The sequence below is a fragment of the Coregonus lavaretus genome, assembly GCF_964263955.1.
Source record: "Coregonus lavaretus genome assembly, contig: HAP1_SCAFFOLD_47, whole genome shotgun sequence".
In the NCBI taxonomy this organism is placed as follows: Eukaryota; Metazoa; Chordata; class Actinopteri; order Salmoniformes; family Salmonidae; genus Coregonus; species Coregonus lavaretus.
Window position 1 is genome coordinate 551,873 of NW_028161510.1, and position 19,777 is coordinate 571,649.

Here is a 19,777-nt window from a genome sequence, read left to right on the forward strand (position 1 = left end):
AGTTTGTTACCTGTATAAAAGACACCTGTCCACAGAAGCAATCAATCAATCAGATTCCAAACTCTCCACCATGGCTAAGACCAAAGACCTCTCCAAGGATGTCAGGGACAAGATTGTAGACCTACACAAAGCTGGAATGGGCTACAAGAATCGTCAAGCAGCTTGGTGAGAAGGTGACAACAGTTGGTGCGATTATTCGCAAATGGAAGAAACACAAAAGAACTGACAATCTCCCTCTGCCTGGGGCTCCAAGCAAGTTCTCACCTCGTGGAGTTACAATGATCATGAGAACGGTGAGGAATCAGCCCAGAACTACACGGAAGGATCTTGTCAATGATCTCAAGGCAGCTGGGACCATAGTCACCAAGAAAACAATTGGTAACACACTACGCCGTGAAGGACTGAAATCCTGCAGCGCCCGCAAGGTTCCCCTGCTCAAGAAAGCACATATACATGCCCGTCTGAAGTTTGCCAATGAACATTTGAATGATTCAGAGGAGAACTGGGTGAAAGTGTTGTGGTCAGATGAGACCAAAATGTAGTTCTTTGGCATCAACTCAACTCGCCGTGTTTGGAGGAGGAGGAATGCTGCCTATGACCCCAAGAACACCATCCCCACCGTCAAACATGGAGGTGGAAACATTATGCTTTGGGGGTGTTTTTTTGCTAAGGGGACAGGACAACTTCACTGCATCAAAGGGACGATGGACGGGGCCATGTACCATCAAATCTTGGGTGAGAACCTCCTTCCCTCAGCCAGGGCATTGAAAATGGGTCATGGATGGGTATTCCAGCATGACAATGACCCAAAACACACGGCCAAGGCAACAAAGGAGTGGCTCAAGAAGAAGCACATTAAGGTCCTCGAGTGGCCTAGCCAGTCTCCAGACCTTAATCCCATAGAAAATCTGTGGAGGGAGCTGAAGGTTCGAGTTGCCAAACACCAGCCTCAAAACATTACTGACTTGGAGAAGATCTACAAAGAGGAGTGGGACAAAATCCCTCCTGAGATGTGTGCAAACCTGGTGGCCAACTACAAGAAACGTCTGACCTCTGTGATTGCCAACAAGGCAAGTACTAAATCATGTTTTTCAGAGGGGTCAAATACTTATTTCCCTCATTAAAATGCAAATCAATTTATAAAATTTTTGACATGCGTTTTTATGGATTTTTGTTGTTGTTATTCTGTCTATCACTGTTCAAATAAACCTACCATTAAAATGATAGACTGATCATGTCTTTGTCAGTGGGCAAACGTACAAAATCAGCAGGGGATCAAATACATTTTTCCCTCACTTTATAAGGAGCATTGGTGGCAAATCTGAAGGCCGAATGCCGAGTCACTCACCACCTTCCGGAGACATTTGAAACCCCACCTCTTTAAGGAACACCTGGGATAGGATAAAGTAATCCTTCTAAAAAAGTATAATTGTAAAGTGGTTATCCCACTGGCTATAGGGTGGATGCACCAATTTGTAGTCGCTCTGGATAAGAGCGTCTGCTAAATGACGTAAATGTGCCCTTGAGCAAGGCACTTAACCCTAATTGCTCCTGTAAGTCGCTCTGGATAAGAGCGTCTGCTAAATGACTAAAATGTAAATGTAAATGAATGGTGAAGATCATCTATAATATAAATAATAATAATATGCCATTTAGCAGACGCTTTTATCCAAAGCGACTTACAGTCATGTGTGCATACATTTTTTGTGTATGGGTGGTCCCGGGGATCGAACCCACTAACTTGGCGTTACAAGCGCCGTGCTCTACCAGCTGAGCTACAGAGGACCACATCTAGCCGCTCGATGTATCCTACCATGACTATATCCAAACCAACTCCATGTGTTGCCACTATCATGTATCCTACCATGACTATATCCAACCCAACTCCATGTGTTGCCACTATCATGTATCCTACCATGACTACATCCAACCCAGCTCCATGTGTTGCCACTATCATGTATCCTACCATGACTATATCCAACCCAGCTCCATGTGTTGCCACTATCATGTATCCTTCCTGGCTGAAGCTTTGATCCAGTGGAAGAAGTATTGAGGGGCAGGGAGGTTAAAGGTCACTGCAGGGATACAGCTGTTACTCTACACTATCCCTAGATAATCCAGTAATGAGAGAAAATGGATAGAATATTTAGGGCCCTATCAAATCTGTTAAATGTTTTACCTAATTACATTGTTTGTTTTAAAGTTTTCTCTGTGTAGTTTTTCCAGGTTTCTGATTTGTCCCTGTTTTTCAGTTTTTCGCTCTCAAAATCACACTGTTAATAGAAAAACAACCACATTGGTGGTCCTCTGTAGCTCAGCTGGTAGAGCACGGCGCTTGTAACGCCAAGGTAGTGGGTTCGATCCCCGGGACCACCCATACACAAAAAAAAATAAAAATGTATGCACGCATGACTGTATGTCGCTTTGGATAAAAGCGTCTGCTAAATGGCATATTATTATTATTATTATTATTATTATTATTATTATATTATAAACATTCTAAGTCCACAACAATACTTAAACCACATCAGGAGACCACTTTTGACATTTACATTTTTGGGTGTAGATACCATTTAATTCAAGAGGCACCAAGAGCCTTGCTTGGTTAGTGGTGTCTCTGTAGCGCATGTGATTGCAGAGTTTGCTGAACAAATCACAACTGGATTGATGCAAATAATCATGATATCATTCTGCAAGGTAGGCACAGACTACTTTGTAGTTAACATTTAATTGACAAGGTTTTTGGGAAAGCTTTTCCATCAACCAGAAGATGGTTACCATTAGCATAATCTCTAACAGCTACACAGTTTGGAATATGCCTGCCTCGTCATTATTTTTTCAATCTGCGTTACCCACTCCAGTCAGCAGATGGCGATGTGAGACTTTCAGGTGATGCTTCTTGTGTGACGTGTAATCTAGTGGACGGGACGGGAGGCTTTTTCAACAGCGACAAAAGGCTGCTGATTCAACCAGGCGGTAGTTTGCTAGCGAACAAAAAGCCGAAACATTGAAGCTCTTTAGACCAATCTGGTTTATTTAATCTTAGTGTTTAGCACATAATTATGTTTACGTGTCTACTAGTTCATTTAAACGTAATTTGCTTGTTAAATTATCAAATGTGGTAAATTGATACTGTACTAGGTTAATCGCCCGGAGCTTGAGCTCACTAAACTAGACGGAGAAAGAAGCTTTCAGAATGAAAAAGGAGGAAGAGGAGGCTATCACATTGAAAGAAGAAGAGGATGATATTACAGTGAAAGAGGAAGATGGGAAAGAGGTTGTCAGAGTGGAAGAGGAGAAGGTAAAAGCTTTCATAATCAAAAAGGAGGACGATGCCATAACATTGAAAGAAGAGAATGTAGTGAAAGAAGAGGAAGAACCTTTTGGAGTAAAAGAGGAAGAGGAGGTTATCTCAATAAAAGAGAAGCAGGAAGACGTTTTGGGAGTGAAAAGGGAGGAGGAGGAGGAGCCTGAAGATCCGATTAACACCAGTGAGTATTGTCTTAAAAACAGGGGCACAAACTATGCAGTTCTTGAACTAATGTGTGGTTTTAAAGGGGCATTCTACTGAAGTTATATACTTCACTATGTTGTTCAGTACTGTAGGAGTTGTTTAAGGGGCAATCTGCAATTGGTACATATATTTTTGGACTTTTAAATTAGATTTATTGAATTATCCATGTTGGTCTACATTAAAGTGTACTTCATCTAATATAAAAGGCTTTTAAAATTCAATACTGGTGCATAATTTCTATTTAAAATATCAAAGGGCACCCATTTCGTGGAAAGACCCTTTTACATTTGCATCAAACAATATTTCATAAATGCACAATGAAAGTGGCCATTTTAGGCCCTGTTTAGATATATTAATGCCTCTTGTAAGACTGTATGATTGTAATAGATCATAAGTTTACCATCTGTTTGATGTTCTCGTTCACACAGGAGACAGACATGACTATCATGGATCCTCTGGGGAGCCTCAACAACATCCTGATGCTGACGAGGCAGAGAAGAGTCTCTCCAGATCAGAACACCAGATGGTACAGCTTGGTCTGGTCTAGCATACAGCTTGCTCCATCGGGGGCTGGGTTTCTGTAAAGCACTTTATGACAACAGTGACATCAGCATCCATAATGATATGTGTCTGTGTCCCCTCTATATGGTTACCAGGACAACGCTAGCCCTTCCTCCCTCCCAGAGTCCCCGTGTCGTACCTCTCCCAGTAGCACCTTACTGCTGGGTCTGAAGAGGTTGTCTGTGCGGCTGGTGGACTGCAGGAAAACAACGGGGCTGAGTGGAACTGTGAGAGGAGGAGAAGAGAAGAAAGGAGCAGATTTGACTCATCAAAGTAAGTGCTGTAGTTTAGTTTGAACAAATAAAATAGATCTGCCCACTGGTATCTGTTACCAGGACAACCAGCAGAGTTATGTTAGTTGAGATGACAATAAACTGGTACAGTTGAAGTCGGAAGTTTACATACACCTTAGCCAAATACATTTAAACTCAGTTTTTCACAATTCCTGACATTTAATCCTAGAATAAATTCCCTGTTTTAGGTCAGTTAGGATCACCACTTTATTTTAAGAATGTGAAATGTCCGAATAATAGTAGAGAGAATGATGTATTTCAGCTTTTATTTATTTCATCACATTCCCAGTGGGTCAGAAGTTTACATACACTCAATTAGTATTTGGTAGCATTGCCTTTCAATTATTTAACTTGGGTCAAACGTTTCGGGTAGCCTTCCACAAGCTTCCCACAATAAGTTGGGGAAGTGTAGCTCAGTTGGTAGAGCATGGCGCTTGCAACGCCAGGGTTGTCGGTACGATTCCTACGGGGGGCCAGTATGAGAAGAAGAAAAAAATGTATGCACTCACTAACTTTTGTTATCTTGATATAGGACTCGTTTTACTGTGGATATAGATACTTTTGTACCTGTTTCCTCCAGCATCTTCACAAGGTCCTTTGCTGTTTTTCTGGGATTTTCTTTGCACTTTTCGCACCAAAGTACATTCATCTCGAGGAGACAGAACGCGTCTCCTTCCTGAGCGGTATGACGGCTGCGTGGTCCCATGGTGTTTATACTTGCGCACTATTGTTTGTACAGATGAATGTGGTACCTTCAGGTGTTTGGAAATTGCTCCTAAGGATGATCCAGACTTGTGGAGGTCTACAATTTTTTTCTGAGGTGTTGGCTGATTTCTTTTCATTTTCCCATGATGTCAAGCAAAGAGGCACTGAGTTTGAAGGTAGGCCTGGAAATACATCCACAGGTACACCTCCAATTGACTCAAATGATATCAATTAGCCTATCAGAAGCTTCTAATGCCATGACATCATTTTCTGGAATTTTCCAAGCTGTTTAAAGGCACAGTCAACTTAGTGTATGTAAATTTCTGTCCCACTGGAATTGTGATACACTGAATTATAAGTGAAATAATCTGTCTGTAAGCAATTGTTGGAGAAATGACTTGTGTCATGCACAAAGTAGATGTCCTAACCGACTTGCCAAAACTATAGTTTGTTAATAAGAAATTTGTGGAGTGGTTGAAAAATGATTTTTAATGACTCCAACCTAAGTGTATGTAAAATTCCGACCTCAACTGTATATTTCCACCACAGTAGACAGTTCTGTTAGTTGACATGAAGATAGACTGGTGGATATAATAATAATAATAAATAATATGCCATTTAGCAGACGCTTTTATCCAAAGCGACTTACAGTCATGCGTGCATACATTTTTGTGTATGGGTGGTCCCGGGGATCGAACCCACTACCTTGGCGTTACATGCGCCATGCTCTACCAGCTGAGCTACAGAGGACCACATGGATGTTATGAATATCATAACACTGAAAAAGGATTCTGCCAATGAAAAGAGAGAAACCAATAGACTATATAAAACCTTGATGAAAGTTAGATTTATAAAGAAAGTTTCAAGATGATCTGATGTATGGTGCATGTTTTACAAAAACTTTTCCTAAAAACATTATGGATGTTACATTGCCTGTCCCGTCACCCCCCTATCTTTACAATATTCTAGAACAAATCAAATGTTATTTGTCACATGCGCCGAATACAACAGGTGTAGACTTTACAGTGAAATACTTACAAGCCCTTAACCAACAATTCAGTTTTAAGAAAGAAAAAAGAAATATAGCAAATAATTAAGGAGCAACAATAAAATAACAGTAGCGAGGCAATATACAGGGGGTTCCTGTACAGAGTCAATGTGCGGGGGCACCGGTTAGTCGAGGTAATTGAGGTAATATGTACATGTAGGTAGAGGTAAAGTGACTATGCATGGATAATAAACAGAGTAGCAGCAGGGTAAAAATGGGGGTGGGGTGGGAACAATGCAAATAGTCCGGGTAGCAATTTGATTAACTGTTCAAGAGTCTTATGGCTTGGGGGTAGAAGCTGTTAAGACGCCTTTCTTACCTTGACTTGGTGCTCCGGTACCGCTTGCCGTGCGGTAGGAGAGAGAACAGTGTATGACTAGGCTGGCTGGAGTCCTTTGCAATTTTTGGGCCTTCCTCTGACACCGCCTGGTATAGAGGTCCTGGATGGCAGGAAGCTTGGCCCCAGTGATGTACTGGGCCGTACGCACTACCCTCTGTGGTGCCTTGTGGTCGGAGGCCGAGCAGTTGCCGTGATGCAACTAGTCAGGATGCTCTCTATGGTGCAGCTGTATAACTTTTTGAGGGTCTGAGGACACATGCCAAATATTTTCAGTCTCTTGAGGGGGAGTAGGCGTTGTCGTGCCCTCTTCACGACTGTCTTGGTGTGTTTGTACCATTATAGTTTTTTGGTGATGTGGACACCAAGGAACTTGAAGCTCTCAACCTGCTCCACTATAGCTCCGTCGATGAGAATGGGGGTGTGCTCAGTCCTCCTTTTTCTGTAGTCCACAATCATCTCCTTTGTCTTGGTCACGTTGAGGGAGAGGTTGTTGTCCTGGCACCACACTGGCAGGTCTCTGACCTCCTCCCTATAGGCTGTCTCATTGTTGTCAGTGATCAGGCCTACCACTGTTGTGTTGTCGGCAAACTTAATGATGGTGTTGAAGTCGTGCTTGGCCATGCAGTCATGGGTGAACAGAGAGTACAGGAGGGGACTGAGCACGCACCCCTGTGTTGAGCATCAGCGTGGCAGATGTGTTGTTGCCTACCCTTACCACCTGGGAGCGGCCCATCAGGAAGTCCAGGATCCAGTTGCAGAGGGAGGTGTTTAGTCCCAGGTTACTTAGCTTAGTGATCAGCTTTGAGGGCACTATGGTGTTGAACGCTGAGCTGTAGTCAATGAATAGCATTCTCACGTAGGTGTTCCTTTTGTCCAGGTGGGAAAGGACAGTGTGGAGTGCAATAGAGATTGCACCATCTGTGGATCTTTTGGGGCGGTATGCAAATTGGAGTGGGTCTAGGGTTTCTGGGATAATGGTGTTGATGTGAGCCATGACAAGCCTTTCAAAGCACTTTATTTCTACAGACGTGAGTGCTACGGGTCGGTAGTCATTTAGGCAGGTTACCTTGGCGTTCTTGGGCACAGGGACTATGGTGATCTGCTTGAAACATGTTGGTATTATGGACTCGGTCAGGGACAGGTTGAAAATGTCAGTGAAGACACTTGCCAGTTGGTCAGCGCATGCTCAGAGTATATTTCAATTTCAATTTTATTTTATATAGCCCTTCTTACATCAGCTAATATCTCGAAGTGCTGTACAGAAACCCAGCCTAAAACCCCAAACAGCTAGTAATGCAGGTGTAGAAGCACGGTGGCTAGGAAAAACTCCCTAGAAAGGCCAAAACCTAGGAAGAAACCTAGAGAGGAACCAGGCTATGAGGGGTGGCCAGTCCTCTTCTGGCTGTGCCGGGTGGAGATTATAACAGAACCATGCCAAGATGTTCAAAAAATGTTCATAAGTGACAAGCATGGTCAAATAATAATCAGGAATAAATCTCAGTTGGCTTTTCATAGCCGATCATTAAGAGTTGAAAACAGCAGGTCTGGGACAGGTAGGGGTTCCATAACCGCAGGCAGAACAGTTGAAACTGGAATAGCAGCAAGGCCAGGCGGACTGGGGACAGCAAGGAGTCACCACGGCCGGTAGTCCCGACGTATGGTCCTAGGGCTCAGGTCTCTCAGTTGGCTTTTCATAGCCGATCATTAAGAGTTGAAAACAGCAGGTCTGGGACAGGTAGGGGTTTCGTAACCGCAGGCAAAACAGTTGAAACTGGAATAGCAGCAAGGCCAGGCGGACTGGGGACAGCAAGGTGTCATCATGCCCGGTAGTCCTGACGTATGGTCCTAGGGCTCAGGTTCTCAGAGAGAAAGAGAGAACGAGAGAATTAGAGAGAGCATACTTAAATTCACACAGGACACTGGATAAGACAGGAGAAGTACTCCAGGTATAACCAACTAACCCCAGCCCCCCGACACATAAACTACTGCAGCATAAATACTGGAGGCTGAGACAGGAGCGGTCCGGAGACACTGTGGCCCCATCCGAAGAAACCCCCGGACAGGGCCAAACAGGAAGGATATAACCCCACCCACTCTGCCAAAGCACAGCCCCCGCACCACTAGAGGGATATCCTCAACCACCAACATACAATCCTGAGACAAGGCCGAGTATAGCCCACAGAGGTCTCCACCACAGCACAAACCAAGGGGGGGCGCCAACCCAGACAGGAAGATCACGTCAGTAACTCAACCCACTCAAGTGACGCACCCCTCCTAGGGATGGCATGAAAGAGCACCAGCAAGCCAGTGACTCAGCCCCTGTAACAGGGTTAGAGGCAGAGAACCCCAGTGGAGAGAGGGGAACCTAAAGCAGGAAGTACCAGTATACGTCCTGGTAATCCATCTTGCCCTGCGGTCTTGTGAATGTTGACCTGTTTAAAGGTCTTACTCACATTGGCTGCAGGGAGCGTGATCACACAATCACCGGAACAGCTGATGCTCTCATGCATGCTTCAGTGTTGCTTGCCTCGAAGCGAGCTTATAAGTCATTTAGCTCGTCTGGTAGGCTCGTGTCACTGGGCAGCTCGCGGCTGTGCTTCCCTTTGTAGTCCGTAATAGTTTGCAAGCCCTGCCACATCCGACGAGCATCGGAGCCGGTGTAGTATGATTCAATCTTAGTCCTGTATTGACACTTTGCCTGTTTGATGGTTCGTCAGAGGGCATTGCGCGATTTCTTATAAACGTCCGGGTTAGAGTCCTTCTCCTTGAAAACGGCAGCTCTACCCTTTAGCTCAGGGAGAATGTTGCCTGTAATCCATTGCTTCTTGTTGGGGTGCGTATGGTCTCTGTGGGGACGACGTCATCGATGCACTTATTGATGAAGCCAGTGACTGATGTGGTGTACTCCTCAATGCTATCGGAATAATCCCCAAACATATTCCAGTCTGTGCTAGCAAAACAGTCCTGTAGCTTAGCATCTGTGTCCTCTGACCACTTCCTTATTGAGCGAGTCACTGGTACTTCCTGCTTTAGTTTTTGCTTGTAAGCAGGAATCAGGAGGATGGAGTTATGGTGAGATTTGCCAAATGGAGGGAGAGCGAGAGCTTTGTACGCGTCTCTGTGTGTGGAGTAAAGGTGGTCTAGAGTTTTATTTCCTCTGGTTGCACATGTGACATGCTTGTAGAAATGACATAAAACGTATGTAAGTTTCCCTGCACTATACAGGTGGTTGAGTGCCGTCTTAGTGCCAGCATCGGTTTGTGGTGGTAAACAGACATCTACGAAAAATATAGATGAAAAAACTCTTGATAAATAGTGTGGTCTACAGGCAAACAAAACTCAAGATTAGTTCAATTTTGATTCTTAAATTAGGACTGTAGCGTCTAATGATGAAACATTATGGAGTCTTAAAGGAGGACTGTAGCGTCTAATGATGAAACATTATGGAGTCTTAAAGGAGGACTGTAGCATCTAATGATGAAACATTATGGAGTCTTAAAGGAGGACTGTAGCATCTAATGATGAAACATGGAGTCTTAAAGGAGGACTGGGATGAAAATGGAAAGTAAAGGGGATATCTAGTCAGTCACAGCTGAATGCATTCACTCTAAATGTCTTCCTCATTTAACCCAACACATCTGAATCAAATCAAATCAAATGTTATTGGTCACATGCGCCGAATACAACAGGTGCAGACATTGCAGTGAAATGCTTACTTACAGCCCTTAACCAACAGTGCATTTATTTTAAACAAAAAAAGTAAGAATAAAACAACAACAAAAAAAGTGTTGAGAAAAAAAGAGCAGAAGTAAAATAAAGTGACAGTAGGGAGGCTATATATACAGTAAAATAAAGTGACACTAGGGAGGCTATATATACAGGGGGGTACCGTTGCAGAGTCAATGTGCGGGGGCACCGGCTAGTTGAGGTAGTTGAGGTAATATGTACATGTGGGTAGAGTTAAAGTGACTATGCATAAATACTTAACAGAGTAGCAGCAGCGTAAAAAGGATGGGGTGGGGGGGCAGTGCAAATAGTCCGGGTAGCCATGATTAGCTGTTCAGGAGTCTTATGGCTTGGGGGTAGAAGCTGTTGAGAAGTATTTTGGACCTAGACTTGGCACTCCGGTACCGCTTGCCGTGCGGTAGCAGAGAAAACAGTCTATGACTAGGGTGGCTGGAGTCTTTGACAATTTTGAGGGCCTTCCTCTGACACCGCCTGGTATAGAGGTCCTGGATGGCAGGGAGCTTTGCCCCAGTGATGTACTGGGCCGTACGCACTACCCTCTGTAGTGCCTTGCGGTCAGAGGCCAAGCAGTTGCCATACCAGGCGGTGATGCAACCAGTCAGGATGCTCTCGATGGTGCAGCTGTAGAATTTTTTGAGGATCTGAGGACCCATGCCAAATATTTTTAGTCTCCTGAGGGGGAATAGGCTTTGTCGTGCCCTCTTCACGACTGTCTTGGTGTGTTTGGACCATGATAGTTCGTTGGTGATGTGGATACCAAGGAACTTGAAGCTCTCAACCTGTTCCACTACAGCCCTGTCGATGAGAATGGGGGCGTGCTCAGTCCTCTTTTTTTTCCTGTAGTCCACAATCATCTCCTTTGTCTTGGTCACGTTGAGGGAGAGGTTGTTGTCCTGGCACCACACGGCCAGATCTCTGACCTCCTCCCTATAGGCTGTCTCATCGTTGTCGGTGATCAGGCCTACCACTGTTGTGTCGTCAGCAAACTTAATGATGGTGTTGGAGTCGTGCCTGGCCATGCAGTCATGGGTGAACAGAGAGTACAGGAGGGGACTGAGCACGCACCCCTGAGGGGCCCCCGTGTTGAGGATCAGTGTGGCAGATGTGTTGTTACCACCTGGCGGCGGCCCGTCAGGAAGTCCATGATCCAGGATCCAGTTGCAGAGGGAGGTGTTTAGTCCCAGGATCCTTAGCTTAGTGATGAGCTTAGAGGGCACTATGGTGTTGAATGCTGAGCTGTAGTCAATGAATAGCATTCTCACGTAGGTGTTCCTCTTGTCCAGGTGGGAAAGGGCAGTGTGGAGTGCGATAGAGATTGCATCATCTGTGGATCTGTTGGGGCGGTATGCAAATTGGAGTGGGTCTAGGGTTTCTGGGATTTTTTTCTGTTGATGTGAGCCATGACCAGTCTTTCAAAGCACTTCATGGCTACAGACGTCAGTGCTACGGGTCGGTAGTCATTTAGGCAGGTTATCTTAGAGTTCTTGGGCACGGGGACTATGGTGGTCTGCTTGAAACATGTTGGTATTACAGACTCAGTCAGGGACATGTTGAAAATGTCAGTGAAGACACTTGCCAGTTGGTCAGCACATGCTCGGAGTACACGTCCTGGTAATCCGTCTGGCCCTGCGGCCTTGTGAATGTTGACCTGCTTAAAAGTCTTACTCACATCGGCTACGGAGAGCGTGATCACATAGTCGTCCGGAACAGCTGGTGCTCTCATGCATGCTTCAGTGTTGCTTGCCTCGAAGCGAGCATAGAAGTGGTTTAGCTCGTCTGGTAGGCTTGTGTCACTGGGCAGCTCGCGGCTGCGCTTCCCTTTGTAGTCTGTAATAGTTTTCAAGCCCTGCCACATCCGACGAGCGTCAGAGCCAGTGTAGTATGATTCAATCTTAGACCTGTATTGACTCTTTGCCTGTTTGATGGTTCGTCGGAGGTCATAGCGGGATTTCTTATAAGCGTCCGGGTTAGAGTCCCGTTCCTTGAAAGCGGCAGCTCTACCCTTTAGCTCAGTGCGGATGTTTCCTGTAATCCATGGCTTCTGGTTGGGGTATGTACGTACGGTCACTGTGGGGACGACATCATCGATGCACTTATTGATGAAGCCAGTGACTGATGTGGTGTACTCCTCAATGCTGTCTGAAGAATCCCGGAACATGTTCCAGTCTGTGCTAGCAAAACAGTCCTGTAGCTTAGCATCTGCGTCATCTGACCACTTTTTTATTAACCGAATCACTGGTGCTTCCTGCTTCAGTTTTTGCTTATAAGCAGGAATCAGGAGGATAGAGTTATGGTCAGATTTGCCAAATGGAGGGCGAGGGAGAGCTTTGTATGCGTCTCTGTGTGTGGAGTAAAGGTGGTCTAGAGTTTTTTTCCCTCTGGTTGCACATTTAACATGCTGGTAGAAATTAGGTAGAACGGATTTAAGTTTCCCTGCATTAAAGTCCCCGGCTACTAGGAGCGCTGCATCTGAATGAGCGTTTTCCTGTTGATTAATGGCCTTGTACAACTCATCAGAGAGGTGCGGGGGCTGCCTTAATCGACGTTCCACGTCATCCGCGTCCGAGGAGCAGTTGTTGTTGGGGGATAACTGCTTTGCTCAAGTGCAGAACGGCAGACCTTTCCACCTTGCGGGCGTGGGGATTCGAACCAGTGACCTTTAGGTTACTGGTCCAACACTCTTAACCGCTAGTCTACAAATGTTCCAACTTCAATTAATTATTTCTCAATGATGCTTTAAAGGAGAAGTTTACCCAAAATCCAGAAACTCTGAAGTGATTCCATACTATGAAACTAGTCCAGTGGAGTGCCCTCTCTCCCTGTAGTGCTGTACTGAAACAGCTTCAAACACGTATCACATGACGTTGCTGAATGCGGGCCTCGCTCTGCTACTTTGCCAGTTAATTCTTTATTTTATTAAAGCTATGGCCTTTGGCTTTCACCTGGAATTGTTTATTTATGTCTGAGAAATAAACTTTTTTCAATCAATAAAACATATACAAATATGATGATATCATAGTTAATTCATGACATCTGAATGAATTAACCTTTTCATACTTCAGACCCCTTGACCTTGCCATAGTGTGCAAAGCTGTCATCAAGGCAAAGGGTGGCTATTTGAAGAATCTCAAATACAATATTTTAGTCATTTAGCAGACGCTCTTATCCAGAGCGACTTACAGTTAGTGAGTGCATACATTATTATATACAGTGGGGAGAACAAGTATTTGATACACTGTCGATTTTGCAGGTTTTCTTACTTACAAAGCATGTAGAGGTCTGTAATTGTTATCATAGGTACACTTCAACTGTGAGCGACAGAATCTAAAACAAAAATCCAGAAAATCACATTGTATGATTTTTAAGTAATTAATTTGCATTTTATTGCATGACATAAGTATTTGGTCACCTACCAACCAGTAAGAATTCCGGCTCTCACAGACCTGTTAGTTTTTCTTTAAGAAGCCCTCCTGTTCTCCACTCATTACCTGTATTAACTGCACCTGTTTGAACTCGTTACCTGTATAAAAGACACCTGTCCACACACTCAATCAAACAGACTCCAACCTCTCCACAATGGCCAAGACCAGAGAGCTGTGTAAGGACATCAGGGATAAAATTGTAGACCTGCACAAGGCTGTGATGGGCTACAGGACAATAGGCAAGCAGCTTGGTGAGAAGACAACAACTGTTGGCACAATTATTAGAAAATGGAAGAAGTTCAAGATGACGGTCATTCACCCTTGGTCTGGGGCTCCATGCAAGATCTCACCTCGTGGGGCATCAATGACCATCTGGATGATCCAGAGGAGGAATGGGAGAAGGTCATGTGGTCTGATGAGACAGAAATAGAGCTTTTTGGTCTAAACTCCACTCGCCGTGTTTGGAGGAAGAAGAAGGATGAGTACAACCCCAAGAACACCATCCCAACCGTGAAGCATGGAGGTGGAAACATCATTCTTTGGGGATGCTTTTCTGCAAAGGGGACAGGAAGACTGCCCCGTATTGAGGGGAGGATGGATGGGGCCATGTATCGCGAGATCTTGGCCAACAACCTCCTTCCCTCAGTAAGAGCATTGAAGATGGGTCGTGGCTGGGTCTTCCAGCATGACAACGACCCGAAACACACAGCCAGGGCAACTAAGGAGTGGCTCCGTAAGAAGCATCTCAAGGTCCTGGAGGGGCCTAGCCAGTCTCCAGACCTGAACCCAATAGAACATCTTTGGAGGGAGCTGAAAGTCTGTATTGCCCAGCGACAGCCCCGAAACCTGAAGGATCTGGAGAAGGTCTGTATGGAGGAGTGGGCCAAAATCCCTGCTGCAGTGTGTGCAAACCTGGTCAAGACCTACAGGAAACGTATGATCTCTGTAATTGCAAACAAAGGTTTCTGTACCAAATATTAAGTTTTGCTTTTCTGATGTATTAAATACTTATGTCATGCAATAAAATGCAAATTAATTACTTAAAAATCATATAATGTGATTTTCTGGATTTTTGTTTTAGATTGTCTCTCACAGTTGAAGTGTACCTATGATAGAAATTACAGACCTCTACATGCTTTGTAAGTAGGAAAACCTGCAAAATCGGCAGTGTATCAAATACTTGTTCTCCCCACTGTATATAATATATTTGTTTAACACTTTTTTGGTTACTACATGATTCCATATGTATTATTTCATAGTTGTGATGTCTTCACTATTATTCTACAATGTAGGAAATAGTCAAAATAAAGAAAGACCCTTGAATGAGTAGGTGTTCTAAAACCTAAACAAAAATATAAACGCAACAACTTCAACGATTTACAGTTCATATAAGCCAGGGCTGCCCAACCCTCTTCCTGTAGGTTTTCAGTCCAACTCTAATTTAGCATATCTGATTCAGCTTGTTAAGGTCTTGTTGAGCAGCTAATAAGTAGAATCAGGTGTGTTAAATTAGAGCTGGACTGATAACCCACAGGACGATACATCTCCAGGAAGAGGGGGGTTGGGCAGCCTTGATATAAGCAAATCAGTCAATGTAAATAAATTCATTAGGCACTTATCTATGGACTTAACATGACTGGGCAGGAGCGCAGCCATTGGTGGGCCAGCCAATCAGAATACATTTTTCCCCACAAAAGGGCTGTATTACAGAGAGAAATTATCCTCAGTTTCATCAGCTGTCGGGATGGCTGGTCTCAGACGATATGGAGGTCCTGGGCTGGCGTTGTTATACGTGGTCTGCGGTTGTGAGGCCGGTTGGATGCACTGCCAAATTCTCTAAAAAGACGGAGTAACAGTCTCCAGTGGATATTCCTGCAGTCAGCATGCCAATTGCACACTCCCTCAACTTGAGACATCTGTGGCATTGTGTGACACAACTGCATATTTTAATGGTCTTTTATTGTCCCCAGCACAAGATGCACCCTTGTAATGATCATGCTGTTTAATCAGCTTCTTGATATGCCACACCTGTCAGGTGGATGGATTATCTTGGCAAAGGAGAAATGTTCACTAACAAGGATGTAAACAAATTTGTGCACAAGATTTGAGAGAAATAAGCTTTAGTGCTCTTGGATTTCTGGGATCTTTTATTTCAGCTCATGAAACATGGGACCAACACTTTACATGTTGCGTTTATATTTTTAGGAACAAAATATTTCACATTCTTTTTGACTTTATCCAAAATATCATGACATTAGTGATAGTCTAAATCAGAAGAATTGCCATTTAAACAGCAGTGTCGGACTCTTTCGACAATGGGGAGATGTTACTGATGTGCTTTGTGTCCGTCTCCAATGTAAAAAAAAAAAAAAAAGGTTTGGGACTTCCACACAAAATTACTTATTTTAGGTTTAAGGAAAATGTGTAGGTCTCCTTCTGTATCATACAGCTATTAAGGTTATACATTTAGGGATGTAGCTCAGTTGATAGAGCATGGCGTTTGCAACGCCAGGGTTGTGGGTTCGTTTCCCACGGGGGGCCAGTAAAAAAAAATATATATATGTATTCACTAACTGTAAGTCGCTCTGGATAAGAGCGTCTGCTAAATAACTAAAATGTAAATGTAAATGTACAACCACCTGCACGATAGGTATCCAGAGATGTCTGTGTCTTGAGTGTCCTAGAACTGTCTCGTTTTTTGTGTTCTGACTTATTAAACAGAATGAATAAAAATTTATCAGTAATTACCAGGAAGCTCTACAACATCATTTGTTTTGAAATCACACCAAGATTGTTTTAATTGATGAAATGTTTCAAAACTGTCCTCAGGTTATTGAGGGATCTGATTTGGATTAAATGTCATAGCAAGGTGGTTTTATCAAGTGGAGGTTTCATTCAGGTCTCTCTTTAAATAAACACTGTCTTTGGCAGGAGAAAAACCAAAGTCGGAGGAACCAGAGACGTCCAAACCAGCAAGACGACACCTCTGCTCCCAGTGTGGAACTAGGTTTGTCAAGTTAGGAAGCCTGAAAAGACATGAGAAGACACACACAGGAGAGAAGCCATACCATTGCGCCCAGTGTGGAAAGAGTTTTAACCGGTTAGACTACCTGAAAATACATGAGAGGGCACACACAGGAGCGAAGCCACACCATAGCGCCCAGTGTGGAAAGAGTTTTAACCACTTAGGAAACATGAAAGCTCATGAGAAAATACACAAAGAGGAGAAGCCTTTCCACTGCTTCCATTGTGGAAAGAGTTTTAACCGGTTAGACTACCTGAAATTTCATCAGCAAATACACACAGTGGAGAAGCCTTACCATTGCGGAAATAGTTTTAACCATTTACACACCCTGAAAATACATGAGAAGGCACACACAGGAGCGAAGCCACACCATTGCGCCCAGTGTGGAAAGAGTTTTAACCACTTAGGAAACATGAAAGCTCATGAGAAAATACACAAAGAGGAGAAGCCTTTCCATTGCTCCCAGTGTGGAAAGAGTTATAAACGGTTAGACTACCTGAAATCTCATGAGCAAATACACACAGTGGAGAAGCCTTACCACTGCTTCCATTGTGGAAAGAGTTTTATCCGTTTACAGACCCTGAAAATACATGAGAAGGCACACACAGGAGGGAAGCCACACCATTGTGCCCATTGTGGAAAGAGTTTTAACCACTTAGGAAACATGAAAGCTCATGAGCAAATACACAAAGAGGAGAAGCCTTTCCATTGCTCCCAGTGTGGAAAGAGTTTTAAACGGTTAGACTACCTGAAATCTCATCAGAAAGTACACACAGTGGAGAAGCCTTACCACTGCTCCCATTGTGGAAAGAGTTTTAACTGGTTGGACACCCTGAAAAGACATGCGAGGACACACACAATGGAGAAGCCTTACCACTGCTCCCATTGTGGAAAGAGTTTTAATTGGTTAGGAAACATGAAAGCTCATGAGCGGACACACACAGGAGAGAAGAATTACTTATCCTAGTGTGTAAGTTGATATTTCACATCACATTGACTTAAAGTTCATCAGAGGACATACACATTGCTCCCATACTCTTATATTGTTGACTGAGATTGTGTTTACTTGTTTATACCATATGAAATGTGTTTATACAAAGTATACTTAAACATTTATTTGTATGTTTTTATTAGAAAACATGAATTGAACATAGTTTATCAGTTTGAATATAGAGTAGATCAAATTCCATGTGTTTAAATGGTCCTTTTTTAAACTCTGACTATGTGTGTGTTTATCTGGGTGTGTCATTCCTCCAGCTCTACAGATAATCAAATTATATTTGGATGTGATGCATTTGCTCCATTGTTTACATTGTTGGCCCACTGATGATTTAATGAAATACAGTGGGGGAAAAAAGTATTTAGTCAGCCACCAATTGTGCAAGTTCTCCCACTTAAAAAGATGAGAGAGGCCTATAATTTTCATCATAGGTACACGTCAACTATGAAAGACAAATTGAGAATAAAAAAATCCAGAAAATCACATTGTAGGATTTTTTTATGAATTTATTTGCAAATTATCATGGAAAATAAGTATTTGGTCACCTACAAACAAGCAACATTTCTGGCTCTCACAGACCTGTAACTTCTTCTTTAAGAGGCTCCTCTGTCCTCCACTCGTTACCTGTATTAATGGCACCTGTTTGAACTTGTTATTAGTATAAAAGACACCTGTCCACAACCTCAAACAGTCACACTCCAAACTCCACTATGGCCAAGACCAAAGAGCTGTCAAAGGACACCAGAAACAAAATTGTAGACCTGCACCAGGCTGGGAAGACTGAATCTGCAATAGGTAAGCAGCTTGGTTTGAAGAAATCAACTGTGGGAGCAATTATTAGGAAATGGAAGACATACAAGACCACTGATAATCTCCCTCGATCTGGGGCTCCACGCAAGATCTCACCCCGTGGGGTCAAAATGATCACAAGAACGGTGAGCAAAAATCCCAGAACCACACGGGGGGACCTAGTGAATGACCTGCAGAGAGCTGGAACCAAAGTAACAAAGCCTACCATCAGTAACACACTACGCCGCCAGGGACTCAAATCCTGCAGTGCCAGACGTGTCCCCCTGCTTAAGCCAGTACATGTCCAGGCCCGTCTGAAGTTTGCTAGAGTGCATTTGGATGATCCAGAAGAGGATTGGGAGAATGTCATATGGTCAGATGAAACCAAAATATAACTTTTTGGTAAAAATTCAAGCATGGGGGTGGAAACATCATGCTTTGGGGCTGTTTTTCTGCAAAGGGACCAGGACGACTGATCTGTGTAAAGGTAAGAATGAATGGGGCCATGTATCGTGAGATTTTGAGTGAAAACCTCCTTCCATCAGCAAGGGCATTGAAGATGAAACGTGGCTGGGTCTTTCAGCATGACAATGATCCCAAACACACCGCCCGGGCAACGAAGGAGTGGCTTCGTAAGAAGCATTTCAAGGTCCTGGAGTGGCCTAGCCAGTCTCCAGATCTCAACCCCATAGAAAATCTTTGGAGGGAGTTGAAAGTCCGTGTTGCCCAGCGACAGCCCCAAATCATCACTGCTCTAGAGGAGATCTGCATGGAGGACTGGGCCAAAATACCAGCAACAGTGTGTGAAAACCTTGTGAAGACTTACAGAAAACGTTTGACCTGTGTCATTGCCAACAAAGGGTATATAACAAAGTATTGAGAAACTTTTGTTATTGACCAAATACTTATTTTCCACCATAATCTGCAACTAAATTCATTAAAAATCCTACAATGTGATTTTTCTCATTTTGTCTGTCATAGTTCACGAGTACCTATGATGAAAATTACAGGCCTCTCTCATCTTTTTAAGTGGGAGAACTTGCACAATTGGTGGCTGACTAAATACTTTTTTTCCCCACTGTAAATGTTATCTGTCTCTGTAATGGAACAATTTAATTGTATGTGTCCACATAACTGAGAATGTGACTAACCTTGAGAAAACTGTCCTATTATAATCTCTTGTTCTTGGGAGTATCATACTGTGTTGCGAACCAGCTTGCACCTGCGTCCTTGTATAAATAAAGTCCTGCCCAGGAACAGGAAACTATAAAGATATGTGCTCATCACCCAATGCTTTGGAATTCATACTGTCTACACTGCACTGTGTAACTCT

General features: G+C 43.6%; 1 protein-coding gene across 1 annotated transcript in view; it reads left to right on the forward strand.

Annotated features, from left to right (window-relative positions):
* Positions 1 to 2,948: 2,948 nt before the first annotated feature.
* The window catches only part of LOC311120592 (uncharacterized protein), a 33,395-nt gene continuing 16,566 nt past the window's right edge, over positions 2,949 to 19,777 (forward strand). The window contains exons 1-3 of the mRNA XM_084195179.1: positions 2,949 to 3,491; positions 3,943 to 4,040; positions 4,171 to 4,348. Of these exons, the coding sequence (XP_084051305.1) occupies positions 3,197 to 3,491; positions 3,943 to 4,040; positions 4,171 to 4,348 (571 nt within the window). The 5' untranslated portion in view covers positions 2,949 to 3,196. The remainder of the gene's footprint in view (positions 3,492 to 3,942; positions 4,041 to 4,170; positions 4,349 to 19,777) is intronic.